Genomic DNA, 21,361 nt, shown 5'->3' on the forward strand with positions numbered 1-21,361 from the left:
TTTCTCTGCGTGAGGTGGTAACCCCCTCTTTTCCTTATACTTCATCGACCTAGGGCCAGGGGCATTTTCGTTGTCATTGTGACAGGGAATCTACTGGCCTTTAATGGGCGGGCCCAGGAATGTGAGATGCCCTTCAGGGTGCTGGACAGCCCTGAGTACTAAGTATTGTCCTGCTCAAAATCCCAGTAGCACCTGGCTTAAGAAACTGCTATCTTGTTTGTGGAAAGGCTTCCTGGAATAGCCGACTAATATTTGAGTATCCACTTTCTTCATGATCACAGGTGCATGAAAGCAAATGTTCTCACAAAGTTATCTTCTTATCCTAGTAAAATATAGTTTGCTGGATGTCAATGCTTCCAAAGAGCATTTAACAAAAAAAAAAAGGTTAGATTTGATTGACGAAATTTTAAATTTTGGATTAGGGTTTATTACATTTAAAGACTATAAAGTCTTAAGAGAAATTGGGTTTCAGGGGTGATACCTTCTGCTCTTACTTTTCCTTGTATTTCTTCCCAAAGAGTTGTATTGTTTATGATAAGTTGGTTACTGAAATAGTATTTTTAAAATACATGGATTTCTTTTCTAGGAGAATATCGACCAGCAAAGTGACAGTTCTGGGGTACGGTCTCTTAACGACAGATGCAGAGACTTTGATAGATGCACTGAACACTCAGAACTTCAGCGTAGTGATAGTGGATGAATCACACTACATGAAGTCCAGAAACGCAACTCGCAGCAAGGTTTTATTGCCAATAGTACAGAAAGCCAAACGAGCCATTCTTCTGACGGGAACTCCCGCTTTGGGAAGGCCTGAAGAGGTATTAAAATCCTTATGCTTGGGCTTAAAAAACAAACAAACAAACAAAAAAACAACCTAGAAAACAGAATCAGTCACCTGTGAAATGTTAAATTCCTCAAATGCCAAAAGAGCACTTTGGGAATTTCTAGACTGCTCTTACTGATGAAATATGTCTTTTACTGTGACTTTTATCTAGTTACATGTGATCTTTAGCCGTGCTTGTATTTGCTATAAAGCACACACACAGTTTTTACCTTTACTACAAATGTGTAAATAACACTTGTGTTCTTCTGGTTGTTCTGTGGCCTTAGTCTTCATTTTATCCATCTGTTTTACATTATAAGCTCCTTAGGATTGGAGTTGAATCAACTTTGTATCTTTTTTTTTTCTTTTTTTTTAATTAAATCTTTATTGTTCAGATTATTACATTTGTTCCTCTTTTTTCCCACCATAACTCCTCTCCTCCCAGTTCCCGCCCCACCATCCGCCCTCACTCCCCACCCACTGTCCTCATCCATAGGTGCACGATTTTTGTCCAGTCTCTTCCCGCATCTCCCACACCCCTTTCCCCCCCAAGAATAGTCAGTCCATTCCCTTTCTATGTCCCTGATTCTATTATGATCACCAGATTATTTGTTCACTTGATTCTTAGATTCACTTGTTGATAGATGCATGTTTGTTGTTCATAATTTGTATCTTTACCTTTTTCTTCTTCTTCCTCTTCTTAAAGGATACCTTTCAGCATTTCATATAATCCTGGTTTGGTGGTGATGAACTCCTTTAGCTTTTCCTTATCTGTGAAGCTCTTTATCTGACCTTCAGTTCTGAATGATAGCTTTGCTGGATAAAGTAATCTTGGTTGTAGGTTCTTGGTATTCATCACTTTGAATATTTCTTGCTATTCCCTTCTGGCCTGCAAAGTTTCTGTTGAGAAATCAGCTGACAGTCGTATGGGTATTCCCTTGTAGGTAACTGAGTTTCTTTCTCTTGCTGCTTTTAAGATTTTCTCTTTGTCTTTTGCTCTTGGCATTTTAATTATGATGTGTCTTGGTGTGGTCCTCTTTGGATTCCTTTTGTTTGGGGTTCTCTGTGCTTCCTGGACCTGTAAGTCTATTTCTTTCACCAGGTGGGGGAAGTTTTCTGTCATTATTTCTTCAAATAGGTTTTTAATATCTTGCTCTCTCTCATCTTCTGGCACCCCTATAATTCTGATGTTGGTACGCTTGAAGCTGTCCCAGAGGCTCCTTACACTATCTTCGTATTTTTGGATTCTTTTTTCATTTTGCTTTTCCAGTTGGGTGTTTTTTGCTTCTTCGCATTTCGAATCTTTGACTTGATTCTTGCGCTCCTCGGGTCTGCTGTTGGGTGTCTGTACAATATTCTTTATTTCAGTCAGTGTATGCTTAATTTCTAGTTGGTTCTTTATCACAACATCGAGGGTCTCATTAGATTTCTTGAGGATCTCACTACATTTATCGGCGGTCTCACCAGTCTTTTCGAGGGCCTTACTAAGTTTATCGGCAGCTTCTAGACAGTTCTTGAGAGACCTTAAAAGTGTGGTTTTGAGCTCTATATCTTCCATTTCTGACATTTGCGTCCTTTTTCTTTGTCTCCGCATTTTTTTATCTTTTCTTGGTGCACCCCCTAGTGGTCTTTGTCAACTTTGTATCTTTTATAAAGATATATCTTTATATATTTTATACAGTATTGCATAACCTCTTTCTGTTTCTTTTCACTTTAAAATCCATGTTTGGGAAGATAGAGAACTTAGGTGTAGACCAAACAGAGTATCTAATTAGAATAGAGGAATCAGGCATTTGAGTGATGTCCAATTTAGCTTTTACTACTGTGAGAGGCAGGTGGGGTATGGAGTGATTAAAGGGTTGGGAAGAAGAAATAATGAGTGAAACTATTATGAGTCTAAGAATTATTATAACCCAGGGAAGTCCTGTCTATTAAAGCATTTATCTTAAACCCACATTTCAGTTTTTAATATATACCCTACAAACCTATCCAAAAGAAATACAGATGGCTGGATGGATAGATGATAGATAAATGTAGATGTAGTATATACACCTTCACCTACATATACTAATGTATTTTATATATGCACATATACACATACAGACCTACATTGTATTAATTTTTGTAATTACATAAAAGCTAGAAACAGCCTATATATCCATTCATAGGAGACTGTTTAAACATTTTACAGTATGGCCCAGGCGGCGTGGCTCAGTGACAGGAGGTCACAGTTCGATTCCAGGTCAGGGCACTTGCCCGGGTTGTGGGTTCAATCCCAGTGAAGGGCATGCAGGAGGCAGCCGATCAATGATTCTCACTCATCATTGATGTTTCTCTCTCTCCCTCTCCCTTCCTCTCTGAAATCAATAAAAAAATTTTTTTTAAATAAACATTTTACAGTACATCTATACAATGGGTTACTATGTAACCTTTAAATAGAGCTTTGTTATTATAATACATTGCTCAGAATTTTAAAAACTAAGTTAAAAAAGCAATATATATGTGTATTATGTCGAAGACATGTTTTGGGGGGACAAATTCTAGTTGTGTATGTATAATAGGACCCTATTCATGTGAATGAGAGAGAATATGTACATATACTTATGTAGACATAGAAAATGCATAAATGTATGTTTAACAAAAGGATGGCTGTCATCCCTGAAGAACAGGATGGCAGGAATGGGGGGGTGAGGGGGGGAAGGAGGGACCTTGAGGAAGAAGAGGTAGATTTCCTTTTTTACTTTTTATTATTTTATTAACTGGATTTATCATTGTAATAATTGACTAATAATATTTCAACATACTGAGAACACTTGCATTGTTACAGCTTTTTATGCAGATTGAAGCTCTCTTTCCACAAAAATTTGGAACATGGACTGAATATGCCAAAAGATACTGTAACGCACATGTCAGGTAAGACAAGCTATTTTCAATAAGCTTTAATCCTCACATATTTACTGTGCACATGCAGCTTGATTAGTCACTCCTTGTTCCAGTGTTTTTCAAACTTGTGGAATAATTTCTTCAAGTAAAATCTTATGTATGTGATGACCTATGTATGAAATTAAAAAAAGGAGTAGATAATGGCAATTTTTCTTCATTTTTAACCTTCCACTTACTTTATTTTTGGAATTTTTTTTTTTTTTTTTTGTATTGACTTGCTGAGCATGTACATTATGGGAAAGTGACAGACAGCCATTTCCCTTTGTAGGTAACCAGTGTTGGCAGTTTCTTGTGTATTCTTCTGGAGGCACTCTATACATGAAAAAGCACACATGATTATATATATATACACACACAATAATAGTTCATTTTATTTCTACATATACAGTAGTATAATCTACATACTGTTCTGCAGTTTTCTGCCTTCATCTCTGATTCTTCCAATCAGTTACTGAAAGAGCTTTGGCATTCTTTTTAAATATTGCTTGTGTTCCACTGTTTGGATGCACTATATTTTATTTAACTAGCCGTCTGCTGATCGGCATTTGTTTGTGATAGATAGCTGTTGCATATAGTGCAGCAATGAATAACTTGCACATGGTCAGAGGCAGTGTAGTGGCAAAGAGCATGGGAGACTAGGGGAGATCAGCAGTGTTTTATTTTCACATCCAGTGTTTACCAGATATTTCATGTTAGGAAAATACCTTTACCTCCCTATACCTTAGTTTCTTCAGGTCTAAAAACAGAGAATGATATTTCTGCCTCAGAATTATTATGAAACTGACATGAGCTAATATTTATAAAGGGCTTGAACAGTGACTGGCACATAGTGAGAACTCAATAATTATTAGCTATTTTAATATTTCATGTCACACACAGGAATAAATCTGGAAGACAAATTTATACAAGTGGAGTTGCTGGTAAAAAGGCCATGTACATTTTTATATTTTATATATTTTTTGACAAATTATGCTCCACACAAGTTATACCAATTGATATTCCCACCAGCAGGAAGATTGTCTCCCCACACTTTGCCAACATGTTCTAATATAAAATGTTTTATCTTCTTAATGTGATCTGAGAGTAGTTTTAATGCATATTTGTTTTCTTATGTTATTAAATGTAGTCAAGATTTTTTTATACATGTAAAAGTCATTTGTGCTCTTTTTCAGTTAATTGTTTATGTTCTTTGCCCTTCATTCTACTAAATTTATTGGCTTTTTTTCATGTCGATATACTGTAAATCTTTGCATAATATAAAAATCAGCTCTTTGTGATATGAGTTCCTCAGACAAGATAGTACAACAAAAAAGAAAACAAGGACCTTTTCTACCAAAGACTGTAAATGTAGAAATCTTCAATATTAGTATAATCCAGAAACTAATTAAAAGGCCCAATATACTAACCATATGCAAATGGAATTTTTATAAGGAATGTAAGCATAGTTTAATATTAGGAAAAGTGTTAATGTAATTTAGCATGCTAACAACTCAGGGAAAAACTTTATCTTCTCCATATATGCTGAGAAGTAATTTGATGGAATTCAGCATCCATTCTTGATTACATATAGTCTTTAATAATAAATTTAAGGTGTATATATGTGTGAGTGTAATTATAACTGTATATACATATACTAGAGGCCCACTGCATGAAAATTCATGCACTGGAGGGGGTCCCTCAGCCTGGCCTGCCCCCTCTCACAGTCCGGGAGCCCTCAGGGGCGGGAGGCGACCCAGCGATCAGGAGAAGGTGTCACCCCATCACACCTCTGGTGCTGCCACTGCCGGCAGCACAAGCCTCGGCTGGCCCTGGGTGGCTGGGGGCTGAGGGGACTGAGCGCCACCATCTTGTGGCTTTGGGTGCCGCCATCTTTGAGGGTGGGACAGTCAATTAGCATATTCCCTCCTTATTGGCTGTGGGTGCCGCTATCTTTGAGGGCAGGACGGTCAATTAGCATATTCCCTCCTTATTGGCTGTAGGTGCTGCCATCTTTGAGGGTGGGGCAGTCAATTAGCATATTCCCTCTTTATTAGATAGGGTGTGATATATATGTTTATGTATATGTGTGCGTGTATGTTTTTAAGCCCAATGCCACATCACATGAAACACTAAAATAAAGGCAAGGATGTTCACTGTGACCACAATTTACCTTTATTTTAGAGGTACTATCAGTTGTTTCTCAAAAGAAAAATAATAGGTAAATACTGGAAAGAAAAGCAAAATTATCACTATTTGCCACTGATATTATTCATTTGCAAGACCTGAAAGGATCAGCTGAAAAATGTTCAAAACAAAAAAGAATTCATTAAGGTGTCCTAGCACAAAGTTGCTGTTAAAAATTCAGTCTTTCTCTACATAAATAATAAATAGTTTTAAGATACAATGCCAAATAGGCATGATACCAGATATTGTTGGCAAGCACTTACTCACATTTCCTGCAGACTATAAATGTCAAAGTTTGCCTACATAAGCAAACACTAACTGGATTAGGACTTGTCATAAACAGCAGAAGTATATGCCTGTTCCTTTCTTGGTTATTAATACCAAAGTTGTTTCAAAGAAAAGATTATCTTTATGAAGTGCTTTATGATGGGGAGATTGTGGGCTATTTCCTGTTTACTAGAGAGAGCCATTTCAAGATTATTATTGTGCTTCTCAAATGGCATTTTCTTCCAGATTCCATTTCAAAAGTTTTATATTATTCCTTTACTTCTTTACTTTGAAAGTACTATGACTTCATAGACTCTGATTCAAATCAAGTCACTTCCTGGCATTCTAAGTTAGTCTGTGGATTGTTAATTTTCCCCCATAATGTTTTGATTCTATGAAGGTGTCATTTTCACACTATAATTTTGCAGAAAGCAAAATTAGTTATTCAGTTCTAGACTCATTTCATATTTGAAATGTCACGACCATATTCAAAATAAAGTTAAGTGAAGCTTGGGCAAAAATATAACTTTGCCATTATAAAGTTTATTAAAAAAAATAAGTGATAACAAACAAATATGCTAATGTGAATGTGGTTTGGAGAAGTCTAGGTATAGGTAACCACCTTTGATTTGAGAGGCACAGAGAGTATTATTTAACCAGAACATCCCGTACCCAAAAATCCCTTACATCATTCACTCTCCTAGGTTATATTTAGAGGAAGCTATAAATACAAATATGACTTGGAAAAGGCAGCACATTCAGTTGTCAGCCATTAGCACTTAGATCACCCAGCCCCCTGTCATTTTGCAGACATCTGCTGAGCTTAATGGCTTGCCCTGGATCTGACTTCCTCTTACTTTTTCACTGAGAAAGTAAGAAAGTCTTAGGGAATGGTAACTTCAATAAATGTCCTTTTACATAGAAAGAGAGGTCACATAGATAATCCAGCCAAGCACCCTGTTATCAGCAGTCACCTTCTAAAGCCACACTGTGGGAGGACATACTTGCCTTCCCTGATGTCATGCTTTAAGGTTAAGAATATCCCAGAATATCTTTATAGCCATTTATCAAATTTTCCTAAACTTTCTTTTTTAAAAAAAAAAATATATTTTATTGATTTTTTACAGAGAGGAAGGGAGAGAGATAGAGAGTTAGAAACATCGATGAGAGAGAAACATTGATCAGCTGCCTCCTGCCCACCCCCTACTGGGTATGTGCCCGCAACCCAGGTACATGCCCTTGACCAGAATCGAACCTGGGATCCTTGAGTCCGCAGGCCGACGCTCTATCCACTGAGCCAAACCGGTCATGGCTAAACTTTCTTTATCACTGTTATTTTGTGCTGGATTCACCTCATAGGAGAAATAGTTGTTTAAATTTTTATGAGAGGGAAAATTCTGGGTAGTAATACATATTAAATATATTTATAGCCTTTCCCCAAAAGTGTTAATTAATAGGTCATTGTCAGCTTCAAGAAATGTCTCTTATGAAATTGCACAGTTCTTTGTCCTCAGCACTGTCACATTTAATTCTCATCCATGGCTAAATAGAGGTCAGGTCTATTCCATTTGCAAATGGTTCAAATCTGGGAGAAATAGTTAATATCCTACATGGCAGAGAAAAGTTTGAAAAATAATTAGATAAAAATTAATAGCATAAATTCTGCACTTATGCTTAGAAAAGTCTATTTTGTGTGGAAGGGATTTGAGAAATTCCCACCTATTATTAGTAGTTCAGTTCAAAAAGATTTATGGTTTTGAATAACCCTCCACTAAATGGAAGTCAACTGTCTGTCATAACTGATAAAAATAAAGTAATATTAAGACACATTAATTAAAGAAACAGAGTAAGGCCTGGCTCTACTCCACTCATTGATTAGAGTGCATCTGGATTATGGTTTAATTTTTAATTAATCCATTCATCCAAAAAATATTTATAGGTTATCTGTTATATACGATGCCATATGCTGGGCATCAAATATGCATTCAGTAACAAGACTCGATGGTCCTAACCTTCACTGAGTTTTTAATTCAGGTAACTAGGAAATTATAGTTGTGATGAGTCATAAAAGGGAAGTAAAGGATGTTATGGCCGAGTTTAGCAGAGGGAACTGATCAAGTACAAAGGACAGAAGGAAGCATCTTGCCAGTGGTAGATCCCTGTTTGCATTCCGGGAAGATGCCTTGAGGAACTAAAAGAAATCTGGTTCAGTTGAATACTCTTGAGCTGATGGTGTCTTGGTCAGAGCCTTGTCCTTGATCATAATAGCAGTAAGAAGCATTGGGGAGTGTTTTGTTTTGTGTTTTAATTTTCAGTATTGTGGAGCTTTTAATTGTAATAAAATATGCCTAAGAAAATTTACCGTTTTAACTATTTTTAAGTGTAGAGTTCAGTGACATTAAGTACATTTACGTTATTGTGCGAACACCACCATCTCCAGAACTCTTTCATCATCCCAAACTGAAACTCTGTGCCCATGAAATAATAACTCTTTAGCTACCCCCACCTAGCCCATGCATTGTGGGATTTTAAAGCACGAAAAGGACGTACATGATTATATTTACTAGTTTTGTTTGTTATTTTGGGGGGCAATATTTTCGCATGGTTCAAAATTCCAAACCAATAGTACTGAGTATTTACTTTGAAAAATCTCTTTCACCTCAGTTTCCCTCCTTTTAAGCAACTATATGTAGTTTTTATTTTCTATATTTAGTTTTTAATCTTCCCACAGAAATTGTGTGCATTTTCAAGCAAATGTATATTTTTACATAAGTGGTAGTATGTTAAAAACATAAATGTTTTGTGCTGTCCTTATTTGTTCTTTTTTGGTATATATAAATAACTTCATTCTTTTTATGGCTGCATGGTATTATTGAGAATATATAATAGTTTCTGAGGTGGTGGGAAATTTAGGGAATTTGGATATGGTGATTTATCTTCTCTGTGAAATGGGAAGGACAGTCATGTGTTCAGAGAAATGGAAAACATAGAGGGTTAAAGGTTTGATGAATGTTGACATGGTTTGAAATTTTGCTTAATGGGAGAATGAGGTAACACGACTAGTGTTTTAGAATTGGTAACAGCACTGAGTAACCACTTGAGATTAGTAATTCTAGATTAGTAATTCTAGATCTATAGAGGAAGCAATTTCTAAGGTACAATTTCTCCAGCAGCCTAGATACAGGCTTGGAGAAGGCACCATTGAAGCTTCTTTTCCCCCATGAGCTTCTGATGCATAGACTGTGAAATTATGTTATATTGATCGTAACAATGCTAATGTATGGACTCAGAGATCAAAACAAGGTGAGGATGGGTGTGAAGGCAGGAAGGAATTTGTGGATATGGTGAAAGTGGAGCAGTCAGTTGCCCGTAGGTCCTGATGAAATAGTAAAGATGTAGTGGGTGTAAATGAAAAGGTGGACTAATTTAATTTATCAGGTAGAGCTATTTTTCAGCACTGTTTATAGCTCTAGGAGTGGAATGAATGGTTGGAGCACATTTTAGAAGGTCATTGGAAGCAAGGAATACAAGGAATTGAGAGGGAACTATAAATCCTATTTTAAGAAGCATGTTAACAGATGAAAACATATCTGGGAAAGGGTGACCAGAATAATGAGGGGATTTCATATTCAGCTGAACAAATACCTAATATTATTGATTGCATGCTATAATTAAGACATTATTTCAGAGATGCTTGCAATAGAAAGATGAGAAAGACATAGTGCCTGATCTTAGAAAGCCTGTAGGAATTTTTTTTTTTTTAAACAAGAAAAGACCTAGACGGAGTCTGTCTTTAAATATTTAAAGATCTGTCATTTTGAAGAAATTAGACTTTTGTCTTTGTGGCCTCAGAGGGCAAAGCTATTATCAAGGAGTGAAACTTAATAGGCAAGTAGATTTTAGTAATATGAGTAAGAACTTATAAAATATACATACTCAAATATTTGTACTTTTGAAAATAAAAATATATAACACTGTAGCAATACAACTGGAAAGGAAAAATACCATAATCTAACTATAGTAACCAGTAAATTATTTTCATTTTTTCTTTATGTCTACCTTGTCTGTAGATCTAATAATTTTTACATAGTTTTAATAGAACCTGATTGTAATGCTATCATCTGCTAATTTCACTTAGCATCACCTTGTCTCATGCTTTAAAATTATCTTTATAAGTTTATTTCCTTTATTTTTACTAATTTATAAGATAGTTTACTGCTTTGGGGGAAATCATTTATATTTAATAAATCAAACAAAGAAAAAAATTTTAATTAGTAAAAAATCAACTAAAATTGCACTGTCCAGAGATAACCATTACTAATGTGTTTTGATAACTTTCCCTCTAGGTAGCTTCTCTGCTTAAGTACATAAAGATAGATAATAGATAGATAGATAGTTAGATAGACAATTTTATCTAAATAGAGCCATATTATACATACTCTTCTGTAATATGCTTTTTCATGTAGCACTATTTTTAGGATATCTTCTATATCAATAACTAAAATATATCATTTTCATGGGCTACATGATATTACCTTTTATATATAAGATACTGTGCCATGTATTTTAGATGTATTACCTAGAGTAAACTGAGATTTGGAAAAGTTAAGTAACTTGTCCAGATTACAAAACTAAAAGGTAAAAGAGCAGTAATAACACCCTCTCCCCCCTTGACACCACCTTCCTTCCATTCTCTTTCCAATGTTTGAATTATTTGGTAGTTCAGTGTCCATATTTATATTGACTGAATAAATAGAATAAACGGATTAAATAAAATAACATTCTCTAATGAATCAAGTAGTTAACTGTTTCTTTCTTGGTTAACTTCTAATCTTATAATTATTTCTCTCTCCCCCACCCCCAATCTTTTGGTTTTCTATATAGCCATCACTTCTTTTTTTTTTTTTACTCAAAGACACCAACAGTTCTGTCAACTTCTGAAAGGTCTTACAAGCACATAAATAATCTTTTTTCTTTTTCCTGGAGGCCTCCCATCCCATAGCTTCTGTTCTACTCCAGTCTGGATGGTTTTTCTTTAGGTACTAGAGGCCCAGTACATGAAATTAGTGCATGGGTGTGGTCCCTAGGCCTGGCCAGCAATCAGGGCCAATCAGGGCCTTCCAGCCGCCAGCTGGGGCCTCCCTTCCCTGGCTGCCGGCTGCTGACTAGGGCATCCCTTCCCCAGGTGCTGGCTGCCTGCTGGGGCCTTCCTTCCTTCCTTCCTTCCTTCCTTCCTTCCTTCCTTCCTTCCTTCCTTCCTTCCTTCGTTGCCACCCCCTGGTGGTCAGCGCATGTCATAGAGAGTGATAGAACTCCTAGTCTCCTGATGAACTCCCACAGGGACACTTTGCATATTAGCCTTTTATATATATAGATTAGAGGCCCGGTGCACAAAAATCTGTGCACTTGGGGGGGAGAGGGGGGTCCTTCAGCCTGACCTGTGCCCTCTCACAGTCTGGGACCCCTCAGGGGATGACCACCTGCTGGCTTAGGCCCGCTCCCTGGGGGGATTGGCAATCAGACATTCCTCTGGCAGCCCGGCAGCCCTCGGGGGATGTCCACTTGCCAGCGGGGAGCAGGCCTAAACTGCAGTTGGACATCCTTAGCAGTGCTGAGGAGGCAGGAGAGGCTCCCACCACCACCACTGTACTGGCAACCATCAGCCTGGCTTGTGGCTGAGCAGAGCTCCTCCCATGTGAGAGCACCCTGACCACCAGGGGGCAGCTCCTGCATTGAGCATCTGCCCCCTGGGGTTCAGTGTGTGTCATAGTGACCAGTCATTCCCAATCCTTCTGCTGTTAGGGTCAGTTTGCATATTACCCTGTTACTATATAGGATAGAGGCCTGGTGCTGGGGCTGGCTGGTTTGCCCTGAAGGGTGTCCCGGATCAATGTGGGGGTCCCACTTGGGTGCCTAGCCAGCCTGGATGAGGGGATGATGGCTGTTTGCAGCTGGTCACACACCCTTCAGGGTGGGGGTCCCTACTGGGGTGACTGGCCAGTCTGGGTGAGGGGCTGAAGGCCGTTTTCAGGCTGGTGGGTGACTGAAGCTCCCAACCTCTCCTTTTTTTCTTTTTTTCTTTTTTTTTATTCTGGGATTTATTTACCTTCTATGGCTGTCACTGGAACTGAGAGCCGGCTTTAGCTCTGAGGCTTGGCTCCAGCTCTGAGACCTTGGCTGCTGAAAGCAGGTATCTGGGTTTGTTTGGCTTCTATAATTGAAACACTGTTGCAGCTCCAGCTCTGAGGCCTGGCTGGCTGAAAGCAGGTTTCTGGGTTTGTTTAGCTTCTATAATTGCAACATTGTTTCTTAGACTGCAGCTCAGAGGCCGGCAGCGGCAGGCGGGGAACCTTGGCTTCCTCCATCACTGGAGCAAGCAAGCCTCCTGTTCGCTTCAGCTGCCTGGCTGCCAAACAAACACAGATACCTGCTTTCAGGTTTTTATAACATCTAAGAAGCTCAGTGAGCTCTAATTAAGATGAACTCAAAGTGACACACACTGAGATATTAAAGTCAAATCTTCAAAAGACAAAGAGAATCTTGAAAGCGGCAAGAAAGAAGCTCATCACATACAAGGGACACTTAAAAAGATTAGCAGCAGGTCTTTTATCAGAAACTTTGGCATTCAGAAGGCAGTGGGCTGATATGATCCAGCAATTTCAATTCTGGGTACATACCCAAAAGAATTGAAAACACAGACTTGAAGAAATATTTGTGCACCTATGTTCATAGCAGCATTATTCACAATAACTAAATTGTGGAAGCAACTTAAATGTTCATCAAAACAGATAAATAGATAAGCAAATTGTAGTTTATACATACAATGGAATATTATTCATCCTTAAAAAGGAAGGAAATTCTGGCAGATGCTGCAACATGAATGAACCTTAGGGACATTACGCTAAATGCAATAAGCCAGTCTCCAAAAGACAAATGCTGTATGCTTCCATTTATATGAGGTACTTAGAGTATTCAAAATTATAGAGACAGAAAGTAGAATGGTAGTTGCCAGGACTGGGGCTATGGAACAATGAGGAGTTATTGTTTAATGGGTATGGCTTTTCAGTTTAAAAGGTGAAAAGAGTTATGGAGATGAATGGTGGTGATGGTTGCACAACTTTATGAATGTATTTAATACTACTGAAATGTACACTTAAAATGCTTAAGATGGTAAATTTTACGTTATGTCTATACATCAAAAATTGAAAAACCAGTTAAATATGGCTTGTAAATACAAAACATAAAACTATAAAAAATGTTAAAGCAAATAAAGGAGAAAATCTTTGTGACCTTGGGTTAGGCAGAGGTTTTTATATAGAGTACAAAAAAAACATGAACCATAAAAGACAAAAGTGCTTTTACTTCAAAACTGAAAAGGTCTCTTCCAAAGACACTGTTAAGAGAACGAATGCACAAGCCACAGACTACGACAAAATTTTATAAAGCACATACTAGTATTTGGTCAAATATGTGCTTTACACGACAAAATATCTGTCAACAGGCCAGCTGGACTCACCAGTGCACGAATTCGTGCACTGGGCCTCTAGTATCTTAATAAAGCTGTTAAATAAAACAGATTAGGATATTCCATAATATAATAAGCATCAAATTGAATGGCAAGAGACCAGTGTTTACAGGTGGCACCTCTTCCAGCCCCCTCCCCCTCTTAGTTCCCTTTTGCACTCCAAATTTGGGGGGGCGGTTAGTGGCGCTTGGTGCTGCCAACACTCTGTAGAGTCCTGCCACCTCTAGTGGTCTGACTCAAGCTAAAAGAGAAGAGGCTGGGGGTGGGAGAAAAGATTTCTGAGTCTAAACCATGGTTTGTACTGGCTACTGTACTACTGAGAGGGGTGAAGAGACTGAGAGCAAAGGAAATTTTAAACATGAACACTAAGAGATCTCATCCTTCCAGGCCTGGGGCTGGCCTGTGAGATTAGATGCTCTGACTTCTTACCTGTTTCTGGAGCACAGCTCTTGGTGCCCTGCAGGAGGCAAGTGAGGCCTATAGTGGCCTGTTTGAGGGTACCTGTGTGCTGTCAGTGCCCATGTGGAACAGTTGTGCCATAAGACTTTGCCAAGTATGTTGTACAGCTGCGGAATGTGTCACATAGATGGAGAGTGTGCTTAAGAATCCATTTTAATTGCAAACATTTCATTTTCAACCACCCTCCCCCCACCAAATCCAATCTCTTTTTCTATCATTGGTAGTTCTGAACATTACATATTTTTACCATGAAGTCAAAATGTACCTAAGTATATGATTGTGAATAGTAAACTAGGTGGCAGAATTGGGTATTGGCAAATGTTTTTTCATTTTCATTAGTGTGTGTATTTTTAATATAAAATGGGGCTATAAAACATTAAAGAAAGTAAAGACATTTCAGTGAACAAGTATCAATGATTTAATTTATAACAATCTGTATATATAAAAGCCTAAGCGACCGTTCAACCATTCGACCGGTAGCTATGACTGCACACTGAGCACCAGGGGGCAGATGCCCCGACCGGTAGGTTACCTTGCTGCTGGGGTCCGGCCGATCAGGACTGGGTGAGATGGGCCAGACATGCCCTGAAGGCCTCCCGCGGTCCCTTCCCCGCCCCAATGGTGCACCAGTGGGGTCCCTCGGCCAAGCCTGCGCCCTCTCACAATCCAGGACCCCTCAGGGGATGTTGGAGAGCCGCAGGCCAGGCCAAGGGAACCCACCTGTGCACGAATCCGTGCACCGGGCCTCTAGTTATAAATAAACTGATTGAATTTTCTTATGCTAACAGCTTCTTTTTAAACAAGTCAATTTCTTATTGATGACAACTGAATGGTGTCTTTCATTTTATCATACTGTAGCTCCATTCATTCACTGTACTTTTCTAATCGATTTTACATGCAAGTACGGTACATGTCTTTAATGTTGTCTTACTACTCTAGTATGTTTGCTATCAAAATTTATGTCAACAAGTTTTAACTTTCTCAAATTGACACCAATTTGTGCTAAAATACCACCAAAATCCTATTAAAAGTATAGTTATTTAATTATTAATATTAGTAATGATGTAAATATTAATAACGTATTAATATGATAATACAGCCTAGCAAGAATTTTTCCTTTGTTAATTATTCTCTAACAGCTCATTTTTAATAGTATGGTCCCTTTGAAGACGATTGGGAATTTTGTGGGGAAATGTTTGAGTTGTCACAGTGATAGAGGGATGTTTTTAGGCCAGCTGTCCTGATGCCTAAGTTGAGTAAATCCACCAGATCTAAATATTTATATTTCAACCCTTGCCTTAACACCTGTCCACAGTCCTTGGTGCTTCCAACTCCTGATTTTCGTGGAGGTCTAGGGGGGGAGTTACCTTTTGCAAGCATTTTAAGTTGTAGCTTCCCTTCTTTACCAAGTCAGCGTCTGTCTGCATTGACTTCTACCAGTAAACAGTGTATCCTCCCCTTCTCTCGTTCACAGTGGGTTGTTGTTGTTTTTTTATTTCCTTTGCTGTGGGTGCCAGATAATACCTCCTAGGGTGTGGAGATGTTTCAGGTGGTTTTGTTGCTGACTGGCTGGGGTACTGGCAATGAATACCTAGTTAGGGCTACATCTGATAAGCTCACTGCCTGCCCTGGGAGCCCACCCAGAATTGCCAGTGGTCGGCAGAGTGACCAGTTCACCCAGCCTGGCATGAACTCAGTGTAAACAGTACGTGTAGACACTAGTATTTCCCATAGCTGAAAGTTATGTGTAATCTTATTCATTACTATTTCTCAAGCTGAGTTTTTTGAAACTAATTTGCATTAAAAAAAAATAGCAGTAAAAGCAGTGCCATGGCTCCTATCATTTAAAGGAAGAACACATTGGATAAATTGTTTTCTTACTGCATGTTCTTTTCTTCGTATTAACAGATATTTTGGTAAAAGGTCTCAGTGGGATTGTAGAGGGGCGTCAAATCTTAATGAACTTCATCAGTTATTAAGTGACATAATGATTAGAAGGCTAAAGACTGACGTTTTAACCCAGCTGCCCCCTAAAATCAGACAGCGTATTCCTTTTGACCTTCCATCAGCAGCAGCCAAGGTGAGAACCCTTTTTGATTGAAAGTCTTATTTTAAAATCATTTTAAACTATACTAAGAAAGGTTGTACATATTTCATATTGTACAGGAGGAAAAGTCTGCTTTCTTAAAATAGATTTAATTAATAGAGCATATGTATTGGCTTTGTATTATTTTGAGAACCGAGCAGGAAGAATTTAACTTTAGTCATATAATGTGAAAAGATTCAGCATCCTAGTGATTAAAAAGTGTATTTCTGCTGAATATAGAAAAAAAGTAATTCAATTACAACGAAGATTTAGTATTAAGAATTCTGAGTTTCTGTAGGGTGTGAAGCAAGGGAAGTTGTGTTTCTTCTTCTAGGATTTTTTTATTTTTAAGTATAAGTAGCTTTAAAATAACTTTGATACATATAAGCATAACCAGTGGACATAAGACATTGGGGGGTAGGGGAGGCTAGGGGACTGTCTAGGGCGGGGGGATAAAATGGACACATATGTAATACCCTTTGTAATACTTTAAGCAATAAAAAAAAAAAAAAAAAAAAAAAAAAAAAAAAGAATCGGGGAGGAAGAACAAAAAAAAAAAAAAAAAAAAAATAACTTAGATACAGCCCTGTTCTTGCAATCTTAAAACTCTGTGATCATGTAAGATGTGAAGTTAAACATATCAGAAAGCCAAATTGTATTTAGCAAATCTTTATATACATTTTTGGTAGTGCAATGCTTATATATTCTCTGAAATTTCTTCAAATCTTGGCATAACTTAGTTGACAAAGATTATTTATTGCATTGTTTTATTTTGAAATGTTAGAGTAAGCATTCTATAAACATTGAGCAATATGTTATTGGAAAAATAAGAATAATCCAATTTCCTTTATCCACTATTTTAGCATTTGAAAGAAAAATAAGAGAATGTATGATTATATTATATTTTTATTTAACTAATATCCCCCAAGTCTTTTGTTTGATTTTATTTAAGTAACATCATATCTTTTTATAAAAATACTTTGCTACCATATACATCTTCACTGTGCTTTTTTCTTATGTATTTAAATTTTTATGTTTACTTTACAAAATGTTTTCCCTTCAGAGGACGCTGCAATTGTTTGGTTTATGATGTTAGCAAAGGTTTTCACCTACAGCTTATCGTTAGTTTCTGCCATTGGTGTGAACATGTGACTAAGTTGCCTCCATGTCTTTAAATGAACACATTGGCATCTTAGGGAATTTTCTTTTTATATTTTTATATGTATAAAAGAAGTTAGGACATGATTCATTACTGCATTAATTGTTCTGTTCTTTATGCTTCATGTCTAAACACTGTTGCTTTCTCCCACATAGGAATTGAATGCCAGCTTTGAAGAGTGGGAAAAATTAATGAGAGCTCCAAATTCCGTTGCCACTGAGACTGCTATGGGGTTGATTACTCGCATGTTTAAACAGACTGCTATTGCCAAGGTACTCATTGCTGGGCCATCATGTGTGTGTCTTGATACAAATTATTTAATGTACTTTGATGGTTTTACTTAAGCAGCTTATTTGCATATTGTAACATTTCTGCCATTTTATTTTTTAACTCTTTATAATGAAAAACATTTAGACAATTCAAAGTAAACAATAGTATATTGAACACCATTATACTACTATCCATATATTGACTCTTTCCAATAAAAGGGAACACTTTGATGGTATTTTATACTTTAAAGGACATACATATATTCATCTTCATTATCAGCCTTTTCTATGGTTCTACTGCATAATTGCTACAACTAATCTTTTTAATTTCTCAATTATTTTTTATCGGTATTATGTTTTTAGTTCCCTACAGACATAAACGTGCGCATGTTCTGTTTGTCTAAAAAGTGTTAGAGTTTTGGTCCTGGCCAGGTGGCTCAGTTGGTTGGAGCATTGCCCCGTACCCCAAAAGACTGCAGGTTCAATTCTTGGTCAGGGCACATACTTAGGTTGCTGGTTCAATCCCTGGTCGGGGCACATTTGGGGTGCGCACCCGATCAATGTTTCTCTCATATTGATGTTTCTCTCTTCTCTCCTTTCTCTCTCTCTAAAGTTAATACAAACTTATCCTCGGGTGAGGATTAAAAAACATTTTTTTAAGTGTTAATTTTTAAATCTCTGTGTGCCCATGAATTAGACTCATCACATGTTGTTGTTTCCACCAGCATGTGGAACTTAAAAACATCCTAAGGAGTGCTATCCCTCTCCAATTCTGAAATATTTTATAACATAATTTTTAAAGCGAGGTTTATTAAGGTACAATTTACATACAGTGAAATTTTTTCTTTTAAAATGTAGAGATTGATGAGGCTTAACAAATCCTATATAATAAAAGGCTAATATGCAAATAGACCAAATGGCAGAACACCCGGAACAACTGAACAATGGGTCGCTATGATGTGCACTGGCCACCAGGGGGTGTGCGCAGAACATGGCGGGCACCAGCCGTGGTGGGATGGTGGAGCAGGTGAGCGGGGGCACCAGACCAGGGCAGGGCACTGGTTGCTGCCATCAGGGCGAGCCTCTGGTGGTTACTGAAATTCTTTGCTCCCACGCGTTGCAGTCCCGCCTGGCACTCGCACCTGCTGCTGGCGCTGGAGCCGCCGCTTGCACCCATTGCCAGTGTCGGCCCCGCTCGTACCCGCAGCTGGCACCCGAGCCGCCGCTCGCACCCGCTCCTGGTGCCTGGCACTGGTCCTGATTGCTCAGCGCCATCAGTGGGTGCAAGTGGCAGCTGCAGGCCCTGATCGCCCCTTAAGGCTTCTCCACCTCCCCCTGCTCCTGAGGGATGATTGGGGTAGCAGTCGCCACTCGCACTCGCTGCTGGCAGCAGCCCCAATCTCTCCATGCCTTCAGTGGGTGTGAGTGGCGGCAGCAGGAGAGGGGCTGCCTGCAGACAGGGGACGGGGGGGGGGGGGAGGGTGGCGGGGGGGGGGGGCCTTGGTGGGAGGGGCCAGGCAAGGTCACGGAGGATAGGCCAAGACCTGCCCCTGTGCATACTACAGCCTCGTGGCCCCCAGTTCCTTTCAAGGTGCACGAATTCGTGCACTGGGCCCCTAGTGTGTGTGTGTGTGTGTGTGTGTGTGTGTGTGTGTGTATTCAGGTAATTACCACTACAATCAAGATAAAGAATAGTTTTATTATGTACCGTTTATTTTTCAATTAATTTCTAAAATAGTTTCCTTAAAATAGTTTCCTAAAATAGTTTCCTTATGTACCTTTTATTTTTCAATTAATTTCTTTCTTTTTCTTTCTTTCATTTTTTCCCATCACCATTTATCTCTCCCATACCCTCTTCTACTCCACCCACCCACCTCTCCCTGCAATCACCAGACTGTTGTCCATGCCCATGAGTTCTTTCTCTCTTTTTCTTTTTTTTTGCTCAATTCCTCCACTACCACCCCTAACAGTCCTCCCACCCCCAGAGCTGTCTGCCTGCTCTCCATCTATGAGTCGGTCTATTTAACTCAGGGGTCCTCAAACTTTTTAAACAGGGAGCCAGTTCACTGTCCCTCAGACCGTTGGAGGGCCGGACTATACTTTAAAAAAATACTATGAACAAATTCCTATGCACACTGCACATATCTTATTTTGAAGTAAAAAAACAAAACGGGAACAAATACAATATTTGTATTTGCATGTGGCCCGCGGGCCGTAGTTTGAGGACCCCTGAGCTAACTTGTTAGTCCCTCATGTGCCTTTGCAGTCATTTCCCTCCCATGCAGCCCTCGTCTTGGGCAGTCACAGATCTGCTTCTATCACTCTAGTTTTGCTTTTCCCAGAATGTCACAAAAATGGAGTCACATAGTAAGTAGCCTTATGTCTAGCTTCTTTCATTTAGCATCAATAAAGCTTTTGAATGTTGACAGGTTTTTGCATGTCATTAGTTTTTTCACTTTTATTGCTGAATAATTTTCTAATATATGGATACCACAATTTTTAAAAATTTCTTTACCAACTAATGGCCATTTGGATTGCTTTTAGTTTCAGCTATTATGAATAAGCCTGTTATAATCATTCATGTATAGATATTTGCATGGACATTGTTTATTTTCCTTGAGTAAATAACTGGAAATGGGACATCTGGGTAATATTTTAAATTTTAGTTTATCTTTATAAAAATCTGCCAAATTGGCCCTAGCCCCGTGGTCGGCAAACCGTGGCTCAGGAGCCACATGCGGCTCTTTGGCCCCTTGAGTGTGATTAGTTGCCTCCTGCAACTGGGGATCGAGCCCACAATCTGGGCATATGCCCTGACTGTAAATTGAACTGTGACCTGGTTCATAGGTCGATGCTCAACCACTGAGCAACACTGGCTGGGCTGTTTTCAGTTTTCTTGAGTATATTTTGTTAGATTTATTTTTAGGTATTTCATGTCCTTTTAAGCTCTTGTAAATAGTATTTCTTAAATTTAAATTTTTACATTTTTATTTTTAAAGATACAATTATTGATTTTTGTATATTGACCTTTCCTGAACTCATTTATTAGTTCCTATGCTTTTTTGTAAATTCTTTGCAATTTTCTGCATAGAGTATCATTTTGTCTACACATAAAGACACTTTTGTTCTTTCCCAGTAATCCATATGTCTTTTCTTTGCCTTGCCTGTTGCACTGAAGGCACACAATATCATTTTTAATAGAAGTGATAGGATTGAACAGCTTTGCCTGTTGCCAATCTTAGGTAGAAAGCGTTCGGTCTTTCACTATTAATTATGTTGTTATCTTTATGTTTTTCATAGATGCCCTTTCTTAGATTGAGAAAATGTCCTCCTTTTCCTTGTTTGTTGAGAGGAGAGATGAGACATATAAAATTCTTTCCTTTGGCAGATTGAGTTAGGAAGAAGGTAGCTTCCATAAAAGTGGATAAGAAGAAAGCCAAAATTTAACAAAATTATAAAAGCTGAGCATGGATTGTCATGACATTTCAAATGTTGGGGGTCCTGGCATAGGCAGTCCACCTGCACACACAAGCTTTACTTCCACTGGCCTCTACCTGGTGCTGACCAGGAGATCAGAGAGCATCCCGTTGGTGGAGTATAAGCATAATCCCATGCTTATTTCCAGGACTCTTTTCTCATATTAAGCAAAAGCCTTAAGCCATTGTGG

General features: G+C 38.4%; 1 protein-coding gene across 1 annotated transcript in view; it reads left to right on the top strand.

The window, feature by feature from the left end:
- The window catches only part of ZRANB3 (zinc finger RANBP2-type containing 3), a 243,488-nt gene that overhangs the window by 149,943 nt on the left and 72,184 nt on the right, over window positions 1-21,361 (top strand). Inside the window, exons 5-8 of the mRNA XM_036320667.1 lie at window positions 587-818; window positions 3,651-3,736; window positions 16,089-16,260; window positions 17,581-17,697. Of these exons, the coding sequence (XP_036176560.1) occupies window positions 587-818; window positions 3,651-3,736; window positions 16,089-16,260; window positions 17,581-17,697 (607 nt within the window). The remainder of the gene's footprint in view (window positions 1-586; window positions 819-3,650; window positions 3,737-16,088; window positions 16,261-17,580; window positions 17,698-21,361) is intronic.

This window comes from Myotis myotis, unplaced genomic scaffold, assembly GCF_014108235.1.
Source record: "Myotis myotis isolate mMyoMyo1 unplaced genomic scaffold, mMyoMyo1.p scaffold_m19_p_8, whole genome shotgun sequence".
Classification (NCBI taxonomy): Eukaryota; Metazoa; Chordata; class Mammalia; order Chiroptera; family Vespertilionidae; genus Myotis; species Myotis myotis.